The 19,750-nt window shown below is 41.1% G+C and overlaps 2 protein-coding genes across 3 annotated transcripts in view; one reads left to right on the forward strand and one right to left on the reverse strand.

The window, feature by feature from the left end:
• FLT1 (fms related receptor tyrosine kinase 1) overlaps positions 1 to 10,034 on the forward strand; it is a 108,048-nt gene extending 98,014 nt beyond the window's left edge. The window contains exons 25-30 of one of the 2 annotated variants that reach the window (XM_005516287.3): positions 341 to 440; positions 1,738 to 1,843; positions 1,930 to 2,060; positions 2,459 to 2,543; positions 3,376 to 3,467; positions 8,167 to 10,034. In XM_005516287.3, the coding sequence (XP_005516344.1) occupies positions 341 to 440; positions 1,738 to 1,843; positions 1,930 to 2,060; positions 2,459 to 2,543; positions 3,376 to 3,467; positions 8,167 to 8,368 (716 nt within the window). In that variant the 3' untranslated portion in view covers positions 8,369 to 10,034. The remainder of the gene's footprint in view (positions 1 to 340; positions 441 to 1,737; positions 1,844 to 1,929; positions 2,061 to 2,458; positions 2,544 to 3,375; positions 3,468 to 8,166) is intronic. The other variant, XM_014250354.2, reaches the window with a different exon arrangement.
• A 1,238-nt stretch (positions 10,035 to 11,272) lies between these two features.
• Positions 11,273 to 19,750, reverse strand: part of PAN3 (poly(A) specific ribonuclease subunit PAN3) — a 78,930-nt gene continuing 70,452 nt past the window's right edge. The window contains 3 exon segments of the mRNA XM_014249570.2: positions 11,273 to 14,213; positions 17,187 to 17,325; positions 18,085 to 18,149. Coding sequence (XP_014105045.2) covers positions 14,073 to 14,213; positions 17,187 to 17,325; positions 18,085 to 18,149 — 345 coding nt within the window. The 3' untranslated portion in view covers positions 11,273 to 14,072.

Here is a 19,750-nt window from a genome sequence, read left to right on the forward strand (position 1 = left end):
GAGTAGTCCAAAACAACAGAAATATCAGACCTGGGTTTTGAAGGGATAGTGTTCAAATCAAATTCATGAGCATTTTTTCTATTCAGCTCAGGAAAGCACCACTAATAGATGTGGTCTTGATCTTGGCCCCCCCTGCAAAGACTGGGGCTTGGAGCAGGACCAGCAGCAATTCCCTGCCTCTGGCAGCCTGCAGGGCCAGACCCTGCTGGGGGGGCAGCCCCTGACCCCCAGCTCTGCAACCTGGTGATGCACTGCCCAAGCGTTTGAGGGACATCCACAGGGCCACAGCGAGGTCACAGGTACTCAAGGCATGTATCTATTCTCCCAATGTCACCTCCAGGTGCCTCTCCTTACCCCGGAGTCCAAATAGACGAGGATTTCTGCAGCAGGCTGAAGGAAGGCACAAGAATGCGAGCCCCCGAGCAAGCGACCGAGGAGATGTAAGATGCCTTTGCTTCCCTTGTGTGCCACTGCCCTCCTGGGCTGCCCTGCAGATGATGTTCCAGTCTCTAAAAGTGCCCTGTGCCAGCCTAAGGAAAAAAAACCCCAATCCTGCATCGGTATCTTCTTGTGCACCCCCCACCCTGGCCCCTGGCTCCCCCATAGGGTAGGAGAGGATAGGGGGGTAACAAGGACCTGAGCCCAGTGCACCACCAGGGCTGTGCTCTGAGGGGAGCTGAGCAGTGAGGAGGAGGAGGAGGAGGAGGAAGGTCATTCATTCCTTGCCAGGTTTAATATTTACCGACATGCACACAGATAAGTGCTGGAGGAATGTGGCTTTGTTAACATCATCTTGACTTAGGAAGTGACAGCGGAGGCTTCCTCGCAATCACTTGGGTAATGAGGGCCCACCCTTTCCTGTGCACCATGTCTGATGGCAGAGGAAGGTGACAGGGACCCACAGCCTCCCCGCCCAGGTTGTCTGAGTCCTTCCACCGCCACTCCCCACTCCCCTGCCTCCGGGTGCAGTCTCAACACTTCTTTGGAGACCAAGGTGGGTCAGGACAGAGCAGCTTGCCTGGGAAGGCACATGCAGCACACTGAATGTTCACCCTGTGACACAAATAATTGAGGACCATGAACACGTCCGGGTATTTTACCTCTGCAGGCAAAATCAAGTACGTGTGGGTGTCTTGGTGCCTCCCCAAGTGCTATGTCATGACTCTAAATAGCAACATTTACCAAAAAATAGTTCTAGCAGAAGAAAAGGATGCAAGCCAGCCATGCCTATCTGGGAGTATTGCCCATTGACTAATTTTATTATCCTAGTGACAGTAGATAAGAGCTTTTTTTTTTTTTTTCTCTTCCACATATTTTATTGCAGGAAGGAAAGCTCAGCTCAACCAATACAAGGAAGTGACACATCCATATAAGTCATCTTTGGATGCCTTTAGGATACCTTAACCTAAACATTGTCAGTTAATAGATGTTTAATACAAAGGTTTAATGCTTAATTAGGAATGAAATAAAGGAAGTATGACTGGTTGGCTGAATTAACCTTTTGATGTGGTCTTCTGGGGTGTTGCAGGAAGGTTTTCTCTTTTTTCGGAAAGCTTACTGCTTTACTTTTAGGAAGAAGCCTCGATAGTGTTACAGAGAATCTTTGTAAAACCAAGCAAGTTGAGGAGTTTTCTATCTATGTCTGTCTATCGATGACAAGCTGTCAAAGACTGCGCTGCCTGAGATCAAACAGAGCTGTAACCCCACCATGTGCTCGCTTTGCTGTTGTCCTCACAGTTACCAAATCATGCTGGACTGCTGGCAGAGCAATCCCAACGACAGGCCACGGTTCTCTGAGCTGGTGAAAAGGCTGGGTGACCTGCTGCAAGCAAATGTCCAGCAGGTATTAATGTCACAACCACATGCTGTCAGCAAAGCAGGGACAACGTGGACCCAGGAATAATGCTTTAATTTCTTGTGTGCATTTAGGAAGGTAAAGACTACATACCCCTCAGCACAATATTTACAACAGAAAGTGGGTCTCCCCCTGCGTCTGATCCTTTGTGCAATGAAAAATTTCCTGTTACAAGCTCAAGTTGTGGAAGCACTGAAAATGTCAGGTGAGATATGCAAGATTAAGACTGTTTGCTTGTTGTGGGGGGTATGCTCGCTGCATAGCCTAGTTTGGACTTGGGTGGAAAAAAACACTCAGAGACAGCCCACAGGTGGCCTGAGTGTCCCAGCAGTTGCCAAGTCACCCACTCCTGTGGCTCTTGGGAGTGCCCTTTCCCAGGAAGACCTGCAAGTCACAGGGCTCAGGCCCTGTAAGAGGCACAGCTGTGTGCATCCCGGGACTGGTGGGTGAGATTTGGGTGTGGTCTGGTTAACCAGTCCCTTTTGTATGACCTACTTGGAAGACAGCTGGGAATTGCCTAAAGAAACAGAGAAATACCCAACACTTCCTGTCTGTGCACTTCACAATCTCACCAAAAATTGTCCTGCTTCTCTTGTTGAACAGATACATAAACACCTTCAAAATAAACCCCCCCCAGCGCATAAAGACATTTGAAGAGCTTCCCATCAAGGAAATGCTTGTATTTAATGTAAGTGACTCCTGGGCCAAATGATACGCCACGTATTTCTTTTTATTTATGTATGTGAGAGATTTATACAGGGATAATCAGGATGGGGGGGTTAGTGCCTTGTCAGCTCTGATACAAGGTGCAGGATTAGCTGTACTTGCAACAAGAGGTTATCCCACTGCCCTGCAAATGGGGGACAGAGATTCTTGCTGGTCATGTCACGGGCTGCAAACACTCCTTCCCTGACAAGAAGCGGTCAGTTCCAGTAGGTATAGCTTCCCGTGTCCCACCTGAATCCCACCGGTGTGGGAGAGACACTTAAAATCCCTTGGATCTGACTTCCATCTGAATAGTAGTGCACAAAGGAGGACCGTGAGTCCTTTTTCCATCAGAAGTCCCTGGTAGGAACAAGTCCTGTTATCAGATGGACAAGCTGGAGCCGTGTCTAACAATGGGACACACACTCAGTCCTGGTAGGGACAGGCATAGGCAAGAGCCTGGGACAAGCTTTTAGTGACCCAATAGAATGCATTAAGCAGCAGGAGGTGGGAGAGGCACAGCGGTCCTCACAGGGTTGGTGGCTGGCCAGAGCCTCAGACTGCATGTAGACACTTCTAGCACCCAAGATCTGCATTAACATTATCTGTCTGCTGCACCCCAAGGCATGGGTGGTTTGAAAAGGCACCATTAAATGTCTGTGCGCTGCAGCACCTCCAGCAGCACAGAGATGCTGTCTTCTAGAGCTGTCTCAGTATCCATGCTCAGAAGGATGCTGGAAATCAGACCAAAAAGGAACTGAGTCCTTTGTAAAGTACAGTTAACACCTAACAGGACTGCATCTTTTTTGTTGAAGGATTATCAAGCAGACAGCGGGATGGTGCTGGCTCCAGAGGAACTGAAGCGCTTCACATGGACAGGCAGCAAGCAGAAAAGGACACTCTTTGGGTCTGTATTTTATGTTCCCTTCCTCTCAGGTTTTAGATGGCAAAGGAGAAACCAAGGTCCTTGTGCTAAATCATGCCTTGTGAAAGTAGCTGAGGTGTCCCCAGTCCCTGCAAATATTCTTGCTGAGGTATGTCCTGCTTGGTTGAATCAGCAGTCAATCATCTTCCACACCTATGTCTTTGAGGAAGCAAATAACCCTCAACCCCTTCGATGCACATCAGCAACATGATTTATTAGCTCTTACTGATCCACCTAATGCCCAATTTAATGCCAGAGTGTCAGAGAGCACTGAACTAAGGTAGGAGGCAGGTAACTGTAGGAAAGCAGCCCTTAATAATAGGGGATGAGGAACGTGAGGCTGTGAAGGATTTGCAGTTATTTCTGCAAGTCCCAAGGGCACCCCAGCTGGGACAAGGCCCTCTGTGCTTGTTTTTGCCCTTCTTTTCCATGACTCAGCTAAGCATGGCCCATTTAACACCCATGGGCTCAGGATGCTAAAGTGGCAACTTTACAATAGATGGATGTGAGGGCCTCACTTCTCTTCCTGCCTTTAAGCACTTGAATATATTGGCCATCTTCCTCCACCTAATTCCTGACAGCTGCCCAACCAGGGAACTAGGGCTGCTCTAAGAAATGAGTTGCACTGACATGAACTCCCTGTAAATGGGAAGTGTTTATTTTCTCAATGCCGGCGCTGTATCAGTTCCCAGCCGCTGGCAGTGTCCTGGTTTCAGCTCACTGCTCCCAGCCAGTCCGGAGACTGTCCAGACCCAACCCATCGTTCATCTCATGCTGGCAGGAGGTCAAGGCCAGCCTGCCATCCTGCCAGTGCCAAACTTGTCAGTGCCTTGCAGTTGGGCAGGCTGGGAGGTGTAGCATTGTCTCAGAGAACAATCAGAGCTGGCTGAAACGTGCAGTCAAGGCAGAGAGGACTCGCTTCACAAAAAATTCCACTTAGAGGGCGTTGGTTGAAGGCACAGAAATACGCGTAGGAGAGCGCACACACTCACAGGGCTGGAAAGCACGGCCTGGGTAAATGTGCTGCTGGCAGCAGCCTGCAGTGGAACACTGCTCATGCATGGCAAAGCCAGGGCAACACAAACCACTCCGAACAAATGCTGGGAAAGCCTTTCTCCTGCCTTGACCTTTCAGAAAATAGGCTCCTGAGCAGTTTTATGGTACTTCAGCTCTGTTGCAGCATGCTGTCATTGGAGGAGCCAGGGACTGTAGAGCTTGGAGTGTATGTGGATATTATGAGTTCCAAAGGATGCAATGTTCCCTCCTGGAAGTGATCTTTTTTCTGTGTGTATTTCTGAAGGCTGCTGTCAGCCACACAGACATGGCATCCCCCCCAAATTAAATTTATGAAATGCCTTTTTCTTTGCATGGCACAGAATGCATGGAGTGTGTCCCAAGCATCCCTCTGGCAGTGCTTTAAGGGGCACTTTCAAATGCAGAAGGAAAAGGAATGCTTGGATAAGAAAAAATTAACTGAACAGTGGCTGCTAGAACATAAATCCTTGGGAGAACAGAGCAGTTGACTGAGATCATACAAGGTCATCTGGCCTGCAAGCTAAACAAGTGGTACTGCATCGCTGTGCCAAAAAGCACTCATGGATGCAAATGCAGGCAGTGACCCTTCAGTCTGCACATATTCCTAAAAGTGGTAGCATCTTAGCTAAGCATCCTTCACTTAAAATTAATTGGGGCAGTAAATAAATACCCCTAAAATTTGTACTGAGCAAGGTGGAGCCTGGAGGGGTTTGAGATCAGTTTGGAAACTGATCTAAGCAGATGTACAGTCCTCCTTCTTCCCTTGCATTGCAGGCATCCTGCTCTGCACTCCTGTGCTCAATCTTGTGCTGACATTTCAGCTTGGCTATTCCTGCAGGGAGCTGATTCAGGTTGCCAAACTGCCAGAACAGTTTCTGAGTGAGCAGTAGTAGCTCACTGTCAGGGCAGCTGGTGCCAGCACCAGGCTGCGGAAGGGTTTCACCTCCCTTTGGCAGCAGCATACCTATGGTTAGATCCCTTTGCTGTAAGAAAGCATTGGAAGATTCAGACTGGGCAGAGCTGAAGAACTGCATAGTGTGTCAGAAGCCAAACACAAAGCACCCTACCTGTCTCCAGAAGCACACCCAAGGTTTGTTGCAGAGGAAACTGATCAGTTGAGTGCAGGAGAGAGCCAGCAGGTACAGCAGTGCTTGCTCAGTGTGACCAAGCCAAGAGCCAGGCCCAGGGCCGAGCAGGGAGCCAGCCTGACAGTGCAGGGGTACCCCACTGATCCTGGTGAGGTGCCTCCTCTTGGGCTTCCACTTCTCCTGCCTAGGGAAAGGCACTAATGCCAAAGCTCACTCTTGGTTTCACTACAGGAAAGAGCATCAGCCCAAACCATGGTGAGCCCCTTAGGCCCAGGTGGTGGACAGGAGCATGAAATAGAAATGGTTGCAACACGTCTTGGACTTGCTAATGCCGCTTGAGACAAAAAACAGTATTTTGAACAGCAGGAAGTTTTTCCTAGTATAAGGCCTCAGGTAAAGAGACCCTGATAGAAAGGTTTGGGGGCATTTTTCTGAGCTGTGCTCCTTTGCAGGTGGAAAGGATCCCAACTGCAACCCTTTTCTAGCTTTTCAATATTGGTGAAAAAACCCAACCCAAGTAAGCCAAAATCCTTGGGCTGGGGCAAACCCTTGAGTCAGTGTAAATTGCAAAGCCAGAAAAACAGCAAGAATTCTACCTCCTGTGAGCTGGAACTAGCATCTCAAGACCTGCAGCCAGTTTCTAACCTCGCACTGGTCCTGAACATGGCAGGAAACCAGCAGCCATTTCCTCCAACAAACAACCCCAATTAAAGACCAAGTAAACACAGTTTTACATTCTTAGATTGGCAAGAAGATAGTCCACAGCTAGAGAAGCCTTTACTGACTATAAACTCATTCTCAAAATGAAGCCTGACTACAGATTCCAAAACCCCATGAGCTTCCTCAAAGTTCTTTGTGGGAATTGCATGCCCAGGCACAGCAGTGCACTCCAGGTAAAATTAATAGATGCAGCTCTACTGGTATAAAAGTTTATTAAAGCAGAAGCCAAGTCTAGCTCACAAGAAAAATCTCATGATGCAAAAGCCTGATGATGATGAAAGGATGAAAGCATGATAGCTCTTAGGCTCATAAGTTGTCATGCACACTCCACATTTGCCAGCTCACAAAGACTTGCAATTACAATGTAAATCACAGAGGCATTTCTCTTTAAACCCATCACAAATAGTCCATTGCATCTGTGACTAGCCTTGTCATAGTTATGGAATTTATCCCAAGGCAATTACTTCTCCATCTGCCAACAGATGCAATATAAAAATATGGGATGCATCTGCAATCCTCATCACAAGGGCTCCTCCTCATGAAGTCCATTCATCTACTAATAAATGTAAAGGGGTGGTCTTCTTAGGGAGACCTTCCAATTTCCTATGGTAGGACAGAAGACAGAGACCACACTCCTTTAAAAAAACACATAGGCTGTGAGTTAAGAATTTGAGAAGCTGTGACATCTAAGAGGAACTTGTAATCACCAATGGTCCTGTGCTACTGTTTCTGTAGTTTGACTTAGAGACCTAACAGTGCAAAATAAAATGAAAAGCAAAACCCTGGGCTCCACAGCCGCAACTCTGTCTTCTCTGGCATTCAGAACTAGGGCTGCCAATGTTTCTGACCTTATAAATGAAGAGGAGTGGATTGTCCATGAACTTAAAAAAATACAGGAGAGGAAATTTAGGATTTCACATGTAAATAATGATGGAAAAATGCTCTGGCTTGTCCTTTTGTCTACAGATAAATCTTTGGAATACAAGTTCAATGGTGTGAAAATTCTCTTTGCCCTTGATTTTCTTCATTATTGAAAGAGCCCTTTCTGATGTCTTTCTGAGATCTTGAATATGGCTGAGAAAGTGTCATAAGGCAAACAGTGCCTTTAAAAGTGGCTTTGCTGAGAAGATACTAAACTCCTCTTTGTAAAGGACATCTTATAAAAGGCAGCCTACAGGATAACTGGTCCTTTTACGGGAGAGAAAAACTCTAATTCAAACCAGCAGTTCATGGCAGTTGCCAAAAGAAGCCAAAAAAAGAGGAGATAGCCAGACCTCATGCCCTTCCTCATACACATCAGCCATTTCTGTTAGAAATTCATCCCACCATTAGCTTTGGGAACAACTGCATTAGTAGTTTTCTACTTTTGCCTCAAGGCTTGAGGCCTTGCATCACTTCACTCCTGCTCAAAAACCCCTTTTCCCTTAGGAAAAAACATTTAGTTGTGGGGATACTCTGCCTCAGCAGAGCTGCCAGACACTGCCCACTACTTCACCCTGCAATAAAGTTTCACTCCCCAACACATGCCACAAATGAGCAATTAGAGCTTAGGCTGGACAGTCAAGTACTCCCCACAAGCAAAGAGACTGATACAATGAACCTTTAACAGTGACATTCACTCACAGCACCTCTTTTCTAAGGGGGACTCACAGGGAACACAGGAGGGCTCCTTCATTCCTCTGTTCTGCACTCCCATTGTGCAAGTCCATCTGCATCAGTGCCCTTCCCACCACATGAGAATAAACAAAGCTGCTTCTTGTGATGTGGCTTTGCTCAAGTCACTAAAACAAAAACCTTTATGTGTTAAGAAAGCTCACAATGACACTGCTCCATTACAGCGTTAAAGGTGCCAGCAGGAGCAAGGAGTCAGTGCTCTCCGGAATAACCAAGCCAAGAAGCTTCTGCAGTTTCAGCTGTGACCAGCTCAGTGACTCCAAGCGAAGATACACCTGTGGTTATGCGATGCTGGAGAAAATGTATGCCAGCCGTTCTCCTCCTGACTACAATTCTGTTGTCCATTATTCTCAGCCACCAGTTTAAGTACTCCTAGGCCAAGATCTAAACAGGCAGGTTCTTATGAAACACTGTCAGTTTAAAAACTCTGACCCAAATAATTTTAACTATTATAAAACTTAAGAAGTTATCACTGGCTTAATCCCAGTGATCTTTTCTACAGACTGCAGCACATGTACTCAAAATACAGCAAAGTATTATTGCTTAAACCTTGACTTTCCCAAATGCTCAACACATATAGCTTTTGCTAAAAATGCCAAGTGCTTCTGCATCCAGGAAAACCTGGCAGGTCGTTATTACAGCCTCTGCTCAGACTCGGGTCACTTCTGTCCTGACTGGGAGAGGCAGCTGGGAGCCCTAGAGAGCTGGGAATCTACACCAGGCACTGAGGTATCTGCATCCTATTGCTGGGGTATGTGTTGTGCTGGAAAATAAAGAAGCCTTCAAGAAGACAGAAACTAGAAAGAGACCACAAACTTTATTTTTAATGAAAATGACCTGGAGAAACTTGTGGGAAGGCTGATGCTCTGGGGAAGCTGAATAAGCTAATTGGGGATGGGGCATTATACGGACCTTACTGCTCCAGATGGCAGATGCAGTAGGGAGCCTTGCAAGGCAAGAATTTAAAATGTGTTGCTAAACACAATTGGCAAGGATAGAGGACAACTAAGACCAGATCCAGGGCTGTAACAACAGGGAATACATATCAATTCAGTTTGGACAATCCTGCTGAAATCAAGTAAATATTGAAGTTTTGCACTTTGTCAGTAAACCAACATACACGCATTGGAACCAAACCACAAGGTAGATAGATAAAAGCCAAGCTCTGTCCACAAAACCTCATGGACCTTCTAACACTGCACTGATTTTATTTATGTCTGCAAAGACAGGATAACTACTAGACTGCACATACTTTTAATTGATCACTAGAGACTTTGAAGAGATTAGTTAGAAATTACAAGACAATCTGTAAAGTTAGGGCAGCTTTTCTATGAAGTTACCAAAATTTCTGTTAAGTTACCAGTATGTACAGGAATAAAAATGTATTAACTCAAATGATACATGTTATATGATCTCTTGATCTCTCAGAATTCAGCTAAAGAACTGTGAATGTAACCCACTAACAGACTTTAAGTCAACTGACCTGTCGCATATTTACAAATAAAAACTATCTTTGACATTCAAGCAAAATAAATATGTACCACTACTTCTGAGCTAAGTATCTCTGCACAAGAGATCACCAGTTCTAAGTATCTATTGCACTGTCTCTTGCTGGTAAAGTATATTTGACCTTGATCAAAACAAAAGTTTCAGAACTGTTTTCTTACCAGATTGAGCGAGGAGAGTTACAGAATGATGAATCTCAAAGGACACATTTGCACAGTGTAAATATATAAATATGCTTTTGTGCATAAATATTTAAGAAAACTGGACTACAAAGATTACTTTTATATGAATCCCAAATGTCTTCAGATGTGAATAACTCCTATTTTGTCTCGCATTTTCTCTCTTTATATAATGTATTTGACTGCTAAATTCATATAATAAAGTTTGCTTTTAAAAAAAAAAAAAAAAAATCAGAGTTCTGCCAGTGTCAAAGACTGCTGTGGCACACAGGTCAGCACTGGGTAGTGCAAACATCTGGTACATATCCATCCCACAGGCTGACTTTGTGAGCAAAGGAGAACATGGAATAAACACACAGAAGGCACACTTCTTGCACAGCAAAGCAGATACAGTGACAGACATCGGTCACTGCTCCCTGTGTGGGTGACATCCCCTAGGTTCAGCATATTTAGGAAGTGCTTACTGCTGTCTAGAGACAAAAATTCAAACTCAGCCTCTGGGAGTGGCAAAGTTTCATGGTGACAGAAGACAAAGCAGTACATGGAGAAACATCCACCCAACCACCCACCATTCCTGGCTCCTTCAGCAGCTAGAAGATGCACACCAGACAAAAGGACAGCAAACAGAGCTAAGGTGTCCCCAAAAATGCCTGTTCTGAAGCTGCTGTGACAGGCAGGCAGCACCTTAGTCCTGGGTGGAGACTCTTCTTCAGAGAACCCCTACATCCCCACCCCATCCATCCGAAGCAGGAGATGCTGCCTCCACAGAGATATTCAATCAAGTGCTCTCTGCTAAACAGCATTTCATCATCTGAGGGGCTCTCCAAGTGCTGGAAGGAAGCAGAGATGAAACTTTTTCTGGGAAAGCAGAACACAATGGGATCAACTGCTGCAGGAGTTATGTAGTTGTTGCTGCACGTTACTAAGGAGGAAACTGGAGACTGGGTATGTGCATCAATCAAACTTATTGCAGCTTATATAATAACATTCCTAAAACACTGCAATTTCCGCTATAATGACTCCTTGTCAATTATGTGCAGGGACTATTGACAATTCACAACATATTACTCAAAATTACATCTTCCATAAGCATGGTCAGCACTGGATTGATATAGGAGACTTTATCCTACCAGCAGATCATCTAACCTTTGTTGGCTAAAAATACAGGAAAAGAATTTTAGGAAATGAAGTTATTGTGACTTCATGTTCAGATTCTCAGAGAAATTAACACACTTTGATACTGAGCAAAAAAAGCTCAGAAAACATGGAAGAAAGGATACTTGAGTTTTCAAAAGTAGAGCTTATCAAGTAAAGCAGACTTGATCAAACTGAAGCAGATGGGATTTGATTTAGGAATTATGGAAATATGCATTAATACAATTCTAGTGAACAGTATCTCTCAGTTTTAGGACATCTGATACAATCTAAGGGGCAAGCATTAAACACAATTTGTGACTCCTGTTTGTTAAAACTCTGCATGGAAGACAGAATGAATACAAACGAAGTACGAGACAGAATGAAATAAAATTCCGGCACCAAAGCTGAGAAGCCCTGGATCCAACTTCAGAACTTCACATTGTCAAAATAAGGCCACGTTACTTCTGGTATTCTTTATTAAAAATACTGCTGTACACATGAACAATGAAAACAGGATTAAAGATGAGTAACACATACTGGGATCATGACATTAGAACTTAACATACTGGTGCTTTTTAGGGGAAGCAGTTGACACCTGAATTACTGAAACAAGGGCAAATCAAAAATACATAGGTACCCTCAACAAAATATTTACAATATAGTAAATACAGCAACAGAATTTAAAACAGGTACAAAAATTAAAATGACCAACATCAGATGATTTCAAAGGTTGTCCCTTCTGTGCTTTTAGCTGTAAAAAATAGGAAGGTCAGAAATAAATTTCCCATCTGGGAGGGCACATCCTGGTGACTCTTCTTTTAAATACAGATACACTGTTCTTCCTATGAATGGATCAAACTACAACTTTAGGACAACCTTCTAAATGGAATTAAAGTGGGGTAGAAGGGCTCTCCCCAAAAAAACACTTCAGACTGTTCAAATCATTCCCAAATACAGACCAAATAAAATAAATAGAAAATAAAACTCAACTTCTTTTTAATTTTATGTATTACCTGACACCAAATATTTTCTGGCTGACATTATGTATGAAAACTTATTAGCTGTCTACCTTTTTATTTTTAAACCAAGTCCTGAGGTTACTAGGGGCTGAAGCAAACTGACATTATGCAAATACACACAGGTTTGCAATTTAGACATGTCTTGCAGAGGGTGTGCTGGTCTAAAAAGGATGAGAATTCAAGCCCTATTTTACCCCTGCCTTACACTTCCACAAAATATTGGTCCACAAATTAAATTTTCAAAGGTTCCCAAACCCCACAACTGAACAGATGATCCCCTTTCATTTTCAAAGAAAACAATACTGGAAAAAACCTCAGCCCGCTTATAAATTAAGCATTCCACATTTCTTCTAGAATACAAGTACTTCTTTTTTTTTGTACAAAAGAATTACAATATGATTTGTCAAAAAACATAGAAAAGACAGCTGCTCTTCCTCAAATACATGAGCTAATGATAAAAGACTGTTCTGCATGTTCACTTTTCGAAGTTCCTGTTCCTTTTATATTAAAAAGAACATTCTGGCAACTGTTATCGTTTGAATATTAAACATTATGTTCCTTTTAAAATTGCAACAATAATTGATTTTTAAACTCAACAACTGATGCTATCTAATGTGGATTCAACCACATCTTCTAAAATGTGTAAAGCATGTCCCTAGTCTTCAAAGCTTTCGATGTGAAGAGAGTTGCTTTTTTCTTGATGCAAGTCTCAAGGCGGAGAATCATTTTAAAGCTTATAAAAGTGGACAGAGAAATATTAAAAACTTCTCTGAAAACTACAAATATTGAGAATTATTAAAATTGATGTCAGTAACATCAGTTGCAAGTGCTTAGAGTCTGTCCTGACCTTTTGAGTTTCCACATTTTCTTCATGGTGAGCACCCAGTGCTATTAAAACATTCAGTGCTGGGAAAGGATAGATACAGTCTTCACTACTGCTTTAAGAAAGGAAATTCCTACATATTTGGCAGTCTTCAGTATCAAAGTGTAGGTGTTAACTAGAAATCCCATGAATACCCAAGTTTGGAGACAACTGCATGTCCAAAAATTAGAAAGGTAATTGAGGAGCAAAATTCCAGACTTTTGAGACTGAATTACTTCAGGAATATTCATGTGTTGAGTATTAGCAAAAGTAATATTACTTTGGGCTAAGCAGTGACTGCAAAGGCACAGCAGATCATTATCCCTCCAGATTCAGGCCGTAAAACTTGAAAAGCTCTTGATGCCAGACAACTGCTGTGTTTAGTTAATCTTCTTTTAACAGTGTCTTTGTATCTGTATCCAGTGTAGCGTACCATAATAAAGCTGTGGTTCAAAGAACAGAACTTTATACAAAAATTATACTGTAAATAACCTAAAGTAATACACTCCTGAAACTTCAGGCATTTAAACAATTTCTTTAAAAAAAATCTATTAAAAAAATTGCATAAATGTAAATGCTTCTGACTACCAGGAAAATGTACAAACAGTTTTTAAAAGGCGCTGGTTGTGTTTAGAGCAAGTTTGATATGCTCCTTAAATTAAAGATGTTTCCCATTATGCTGTTTTCGTCACTCCGCTTAGACAAAGTTTAAATCAAATGACAGGGGACTTACTTTCCTTTTTAGTCAATTCACCAATACTTCACTTGACTGGTTTTAAAAAGTTGCTTCTTCTCACATTTCTTTGAGCTAACAGTGGGTGGCATACAGAGCTTGCATACAACACACTTTTACAGAGGTTACAAACTAAACGGTCATTAATAGAACACAATTTCTATTAAATTATTTACCTGGTCCTTTATGCTATTCTGGGTGCAAATAATATCAAAAATGAATAAATTTTGCTATATCCTCAGTGACAAAAATGTATCCCAGAAATGTCCTTGCAAAGAGTTTCCCTTAAGTATACAATGTGGCAAAACTTCAGAGATCAGAAAAGTCTTAAAAAAATTAAAATTAGTGCATATACAAGTGGAAAAAATAAAAGTAGGAACATCATGCACCTGATGTGTTCCTTAATCTAAAATAAATTCTTCACAGATAAAGCCTCCAATGGCAGCCTTAGCTCTAGGATAAGTGAAACATTCTTCCCTTCAAGTAACAGTGTACCTGACTGAAGTGCAAGCAGCTTTGCTCATCTCCTGTTTGTTTCCCAAATGTGAAATGAGATGACAACAACAATTCAGCTGTAGTGCAATTTGCTATAGGTTAAGTTCCTCAGCAATGTCCTGCATGCTTTCAGCAAATACTACAACTGACCATTTGCGGCTGCAATCAGTTCTTGAAAAGTATTTTCAAAGCAGCGTTTTAAATCGCTGTAAGTTACCACAAGTACACTCTTCTCATCTCTGGAAATGAGGCTTATTTTTTCTGGCACACCAGCATCTAACTGTAACAAGAATGCAAAAGATAAAATAAAAGAAGTGTGAAAGAAATGGCAAAACATTTCCCCAACAACAAAAGCAATCAATTTCTTGGCAAGCACATTGTTATGGTGCAGTTCAAATCTGCTAACAGGACACAAAGGAAGAATCTGAATCGCACCACAACAACGTCCTTGCCAAAAAATCGAGACATTTTGGTCTTAACCTGACGGACATTCCAGACCTTGGGACTAGATTACCATTGTTTCCTTCCCTTTCCACAAAGCTAGTAATTCTCCAATGCTATACTTCCCCTGTGTAAAAAGCCTGGCAAAATTTTAATGTACTTCCTGAAGAACAAAACTAAATTTGACATTACATTTGCACATACTATCCACAAGCCTAAACGAAGGGTAGGTAATTTACTTCTTGTGCACTCAGAAATGAGATAATGGATGGATCAGCCCCAGGTAGCTTGGAAACTGGTAGAAACCCAAACCTCACATTTTTGCAAGTACTGGAAACAAACTAGTTCCTATAGTTCCTAAGCTGAGTTCAAACATTCAACATTTCATCCCTTAGAAAGAAAAAAATTACTTCGGTATAATCCATAGCCCAATACATAATTTGGGGTTGAAGATCAACATGGTTTGTTCTAACTTCTCAAATTCAATATGGACTTTATTTTTATATACCATTAGATCCTCATTTCTAACGGAAGAATATCCTGCTTTATGTGCCGAAGTCCACTATAACTGTTTCTTATGTTCTTCTCACTTTGCAAGAAATGTTCATTAATAGAGGACTGTCAGACTCTCTTATTATGCAGAACTTTTGTTTGTTTTAGTCAATACATTGATAGTTCCACCAGTCTTTCTTATTCCAATACAAAAGGTGGGGCAGAGACAAGTGAGATATGACACTACCAATCCATTCTTTGGAAATACAACCCCAGCAGGTTTAAATATATATATTATAATATTGTACTGAAGAGAAAAACAAATTTGTCACAGATGTTCCACTAGCTGCTGTCTGGAGCAACACAAGTTAGAAATTTCTTGCATTTCTCTTCTAAAGTAATGTTTTGAGCGTAACCTTAAAAGCTGGACCTCCACATTTTAAAGCTGCTGCTTTGTGAATGGTTTCAGAAGGACAAAAGCAAGCCATTTAGTTTCTAATTTTTATAGGGTAAGGTAAAACCACCAGTGTTTTTCAACATCCATTACAAAATAATATCACTATTGAGGTGTTTGTGAAATATTGTCCACTGTTCATTGCCATTAGCATCATCCAACAAATCAATTAATTACCTTAATTAACGTAGGACATGGAAGATCTGTGCTAAGAAAGCCACACTGCTAATCATAAACATCAATATTTATGGCTTTCTTTCTCTTCTCCTGTGGAGGCATAAATCAGTATTCTCAGCTGAAAAGATGCTCAAAACACCACATTGAAAAGGAAGGTTTGTTGGTTTTGTTTTCCTGAACAACAGAAGAGCTTTCATTCAAAAGGAATGCTTTTTGCAAGTACCAGTGAAGGCAATATAACTTCTACTAGTACTTTCTATAGTTTCTGAAGTGCTTTTTAGAGTGTATTTCCAAAGTAGAGTTCTGTAAGCCTTACATTTTTTGTGTGCTGAGCCCACAACCACAGAAGAGAAGAGCCTCTGTTTAAAAAGGTAAGCCATGAACATTTATAGAACAAGGCATTCTTTGACATTGTCTCTTACCTGACCTATGAATTCAGGACTGTCCCCTCTTGCTACAGTACTGTATGAGTCACTGCTTTCAAATCATGATGGCATTTCAATGCCTACTTGAATGTCAACATGCTTTCTTTTTGATTTAGCCTCAATCCCTTTAATGTCCTTTTTAAAGTGATTACAGACACCAACCAGAAAGATAAAAAGGAGGTTAAAAAATGCATAGCAGTGGTCTAATAGGAGGTTAGAAACCCTGACAATTTTAGAAAAAGATTTAACTGTACAGTTATTACACGTCAAAGGATCTGAACATATTCCACTTTTTTTGGAGGAGAAAGTTGGCTAACCTAGTCCTAGAAAAGAAAATACTGGGCACTAAAGCTGTGTATTGTCAGTGTCTGCATCATCATTCTCTGCAGGGCAAGTGAAATTACCAAGCAGCTACAAAAACATCAACAAAAAAAGTTGCAGCATTTTAGTCACCCACAAATTATTGAAGTTTGGCAAAACAATGTAAAATAAGTTGAAAGCTGATCTACCAATAAAAAAAATAATCAGCTCACATACTTGTTAATCTATGGAACAAGACAAGTTCTTCATCTATTGAAGATCTTGTGGTGTTTCACACATCTCCTGCTATGAATCATGAGAGCGCTCAGATAAAATTCTGCTAGTGGTGCAGCTCTTAGAAAACTGCAAATAGCTTTGTTAAGTCAACCTTGGAAAACAAAGGGCTGGAGAGGCTAGGGAAATTATTATAGAAGCGGACTTAAAATGTTAAGTCACAGAAATGTTCCAGCACTGTCCTAGATGACAAGGATTTTGCACAAACTTCTGTTGCAATTTTCCTCCTGTCTCCTACTCGAGCCAGCACAGTTTAGGAATGTATCTTGACTTATGACCATCCTTTGTGATAACTATCAGCAGAAGCCTCCCCCAGTTAAAGGAGTATTATGGATCCTTTATGCTGTGTTGAAAGACCAGAGTAGCATAAAGGGACCAGCATTGCTTATCCACAGTAATCAATGCATTCTAGGATGAAAAGTTAATACTGTATCTCACACTATATTAACAAATTTTTAATAGTCATGTACTAATTTTATTTAAAATATCCATAGATGTTGGAATATTAGCTTAGTGAATACATGGTTTTTAATGCAAAAAATGGGGAAAATAACCGCCAGCTAAACCAACGGCATTAACCTTCCAATGCCAACTTGCTTTGCAGTGGAATACTCTTTTAAAGAAAGCTAACCCAAACAAATGTTTAAAAGCTAACCAAAGTACAGTGTACCTTGTTAAGACATGAGATAATGTGACTGAGGTCAATCCAAGGAGTACCCGCTTCTGTCACCTGATGGAAAAGGTGATCTCGAAAGAGCTTTAGTAAATACCTGTCTCCAGTTTCTGACCATGTTGGGTCCTTCTGAAACCTAGTGTAAAACAAAGGCTCATATTAAAGCTCAATAAGCTAAGAAAAATCAAATCCCACAGATAAAAATGACACTCCAATCTCAGCTGAGTAGTCTTACTGCATGGCTAATCTACCTGCTATAAATTTAGTTAATTAATTTAAACTAAATTAAATTAGTCCCCCCGCCACAAACAGAAGATAACATACACAAAATCCTTCTTAGCTGCTTGAGCCCCTAAAGCTAGCACCTTCCAAAAGCCCCAGAAAAATAATGGAAGAAATCAAAAGTTATCTGCAACAAATTTACCATGTAAAACGTATGTAGAAACCTGCATTATAAACATAACTTTATGCAAAAGAATGGTAAACACACAATGAACATTCATTTTGATGTAGTTAGTCAATAAAAAAAACAAGGTGAAAACTCACTAGGTTAAAACCAGCATCTACATCCTTTGCTTCAATTAAAGCAAGCTATGGATTTCCTCCAGAACTACTGCCACTCACAAAAGGCTGCTAAGAGAAACCATAATTTAATTGTGTACTTCATTGTACTAAATACAATGAAGCAACTTTGGCATATCTACCTTTAGCCTTCTCCTGTCTACTTAAAGTCATGGTCAAAGTTGCTTATCTAATTTTTCTCAAGGCTTCTTAAATACACATTTCTCTAGGGGCAAATATGGGGGAAAACATTTAGCTTACATTTATTAAGGAAGAAAGTGCACTGCAAACTGGATTTTACATACTCTAAACCACAAAAACAAGTATTTCTTACTCTGGCCTCTCATTGATTGTTCCCAATTTTGCTAGAAGCCTAAACAGCCTTCCATTTTGCACCTCCTGGAAAACAAGAAAAAGGTTATTAAGAGTCTCTGAAACAAAATTAAGATGTTTACTTCCAAAAGATACATGGTAATAATGCCAATGAAGCACTATTAATTACAATTCCTATTCAAAGAAGAGGGTATAATTTTTTCAGGCAGAGATCAAATGCATTGTATTATGTATCAGTAGTCCAGTGGTCATTTTAGCCCTTCAAATTAAAATGTGGAGATTCAGCAACTAACAATACCTCACTGTCCCAGCAGGAACTGGACCAGGCAATCTATTTCTTTGTGGAAATGTAAATCTAATCTCTTGCCAGCCTATACTCACAGGTATGCTAGAATACAGTAAGTTAAACAAGAATAATATGGGGGTTTTAATATATATACACACCTACACAGTTACCAAGATACATGGAAGTATGCAGTACACCACTTTATTTCAGGTAAAGATGAGAAGAAAATTTATCAGATCTGTTTTTCAGAAATGCTTTATAGGCCATTATTAGTAAACATTTAGCAACAATATCATTGGACTAATACTCAAATGATAATTGATTGCAAAAATAATTTGAAACAAGTTTTTTCAAAGCAGAATCTAAGTCTTAAAAGAGTATAAAGGTTGGATCCATAAATGACAGAAATAAAGCAATGACAATGAGGTCACACAGAGGCAGAACATTAGAATTATAGATGCTTAGCATACATGCAGCTGAAAGTTGATTTAGCATGTTTTTCCACATCACTTAGGATGCATTAAAAACATTAGCATCCAAGCTTATCTTAAAGAAAAAATGGATTCACAGTGTAAATCAAAGTTGTCAGGAAAAGATCCTCTCTGATACCATCCACATTCTCCAACGGCTCAGGTCTACAACATTATTCATGCTAAGATGCATCTAATTCCATGCATGATCATATTGATTTCAAATTAATTCAGTCTAGAGTAGAGTCCTGTGCACAGCTGGATAAATAAAGTAGGTCAAGGTGATAACAGCTTGACCTTGGACAACCTATGGGTTGCAGATTTCTATTAATAGTCTAAAAACACACTGGAGAACAGCTTGTACCACAGCAGTATCTACACTTACAGAGACTGACATGGAAAACCAATCCTGTCCAGCTAGCCAAGGTCTACTATTTGGTCTAACCTCCAGATTTATTTTTGGTATGTGGTCAAATACTGAAAAGCCAAAACTAAATCTGTGTTAAGTTCACTGCCTTGCAGATTCCCAGTCAATGGTGACACAGCTGAGCAACAACACAGGCACTAAAAGTCTCCAGGTGGCCTCTCTGTAGGCTCAGTAGCCTGTAAAGATGGAGATATGCTCCACAGGGCTTGGATAAACTGAAGCTTTGACTGCTACTACGTCAATATGATGAATGCAAAAGTGAGGAAGGAAAGGAATATCATAATATGGTTTCTGCTCTGTGAAAAGTGAGTGTTACGAAGATAATAAGTACATACAAATCACTCCCAGCATCAGAAGTCCCTAAACAGATGACTGCATGCTAGGACAATATGAGGAAAAAAAAATAAAAAAATCACACATGATAGTCTTTTTCTAATACTCCCTCCAAAGCATTTGCTTTGGGACAAAAATTAACAGAGGGTAC

Source organism: Pseudopodoces humilis, chromosome 2 (genome assembly GCF_049639895.1).
Source record: "Pseudopodoces humilis isolate 2021_Gansu_Grassland_sample_001 chromosome 2, ASM4963989v1, whole genome shotgun sequence".
NCBI classification, from domain to species: Eukaryota; Metazoa; Chordata; class Aves; order Passeriformes; family Paridae; genus Pseudopodoces; species Pseudopodoces humilis.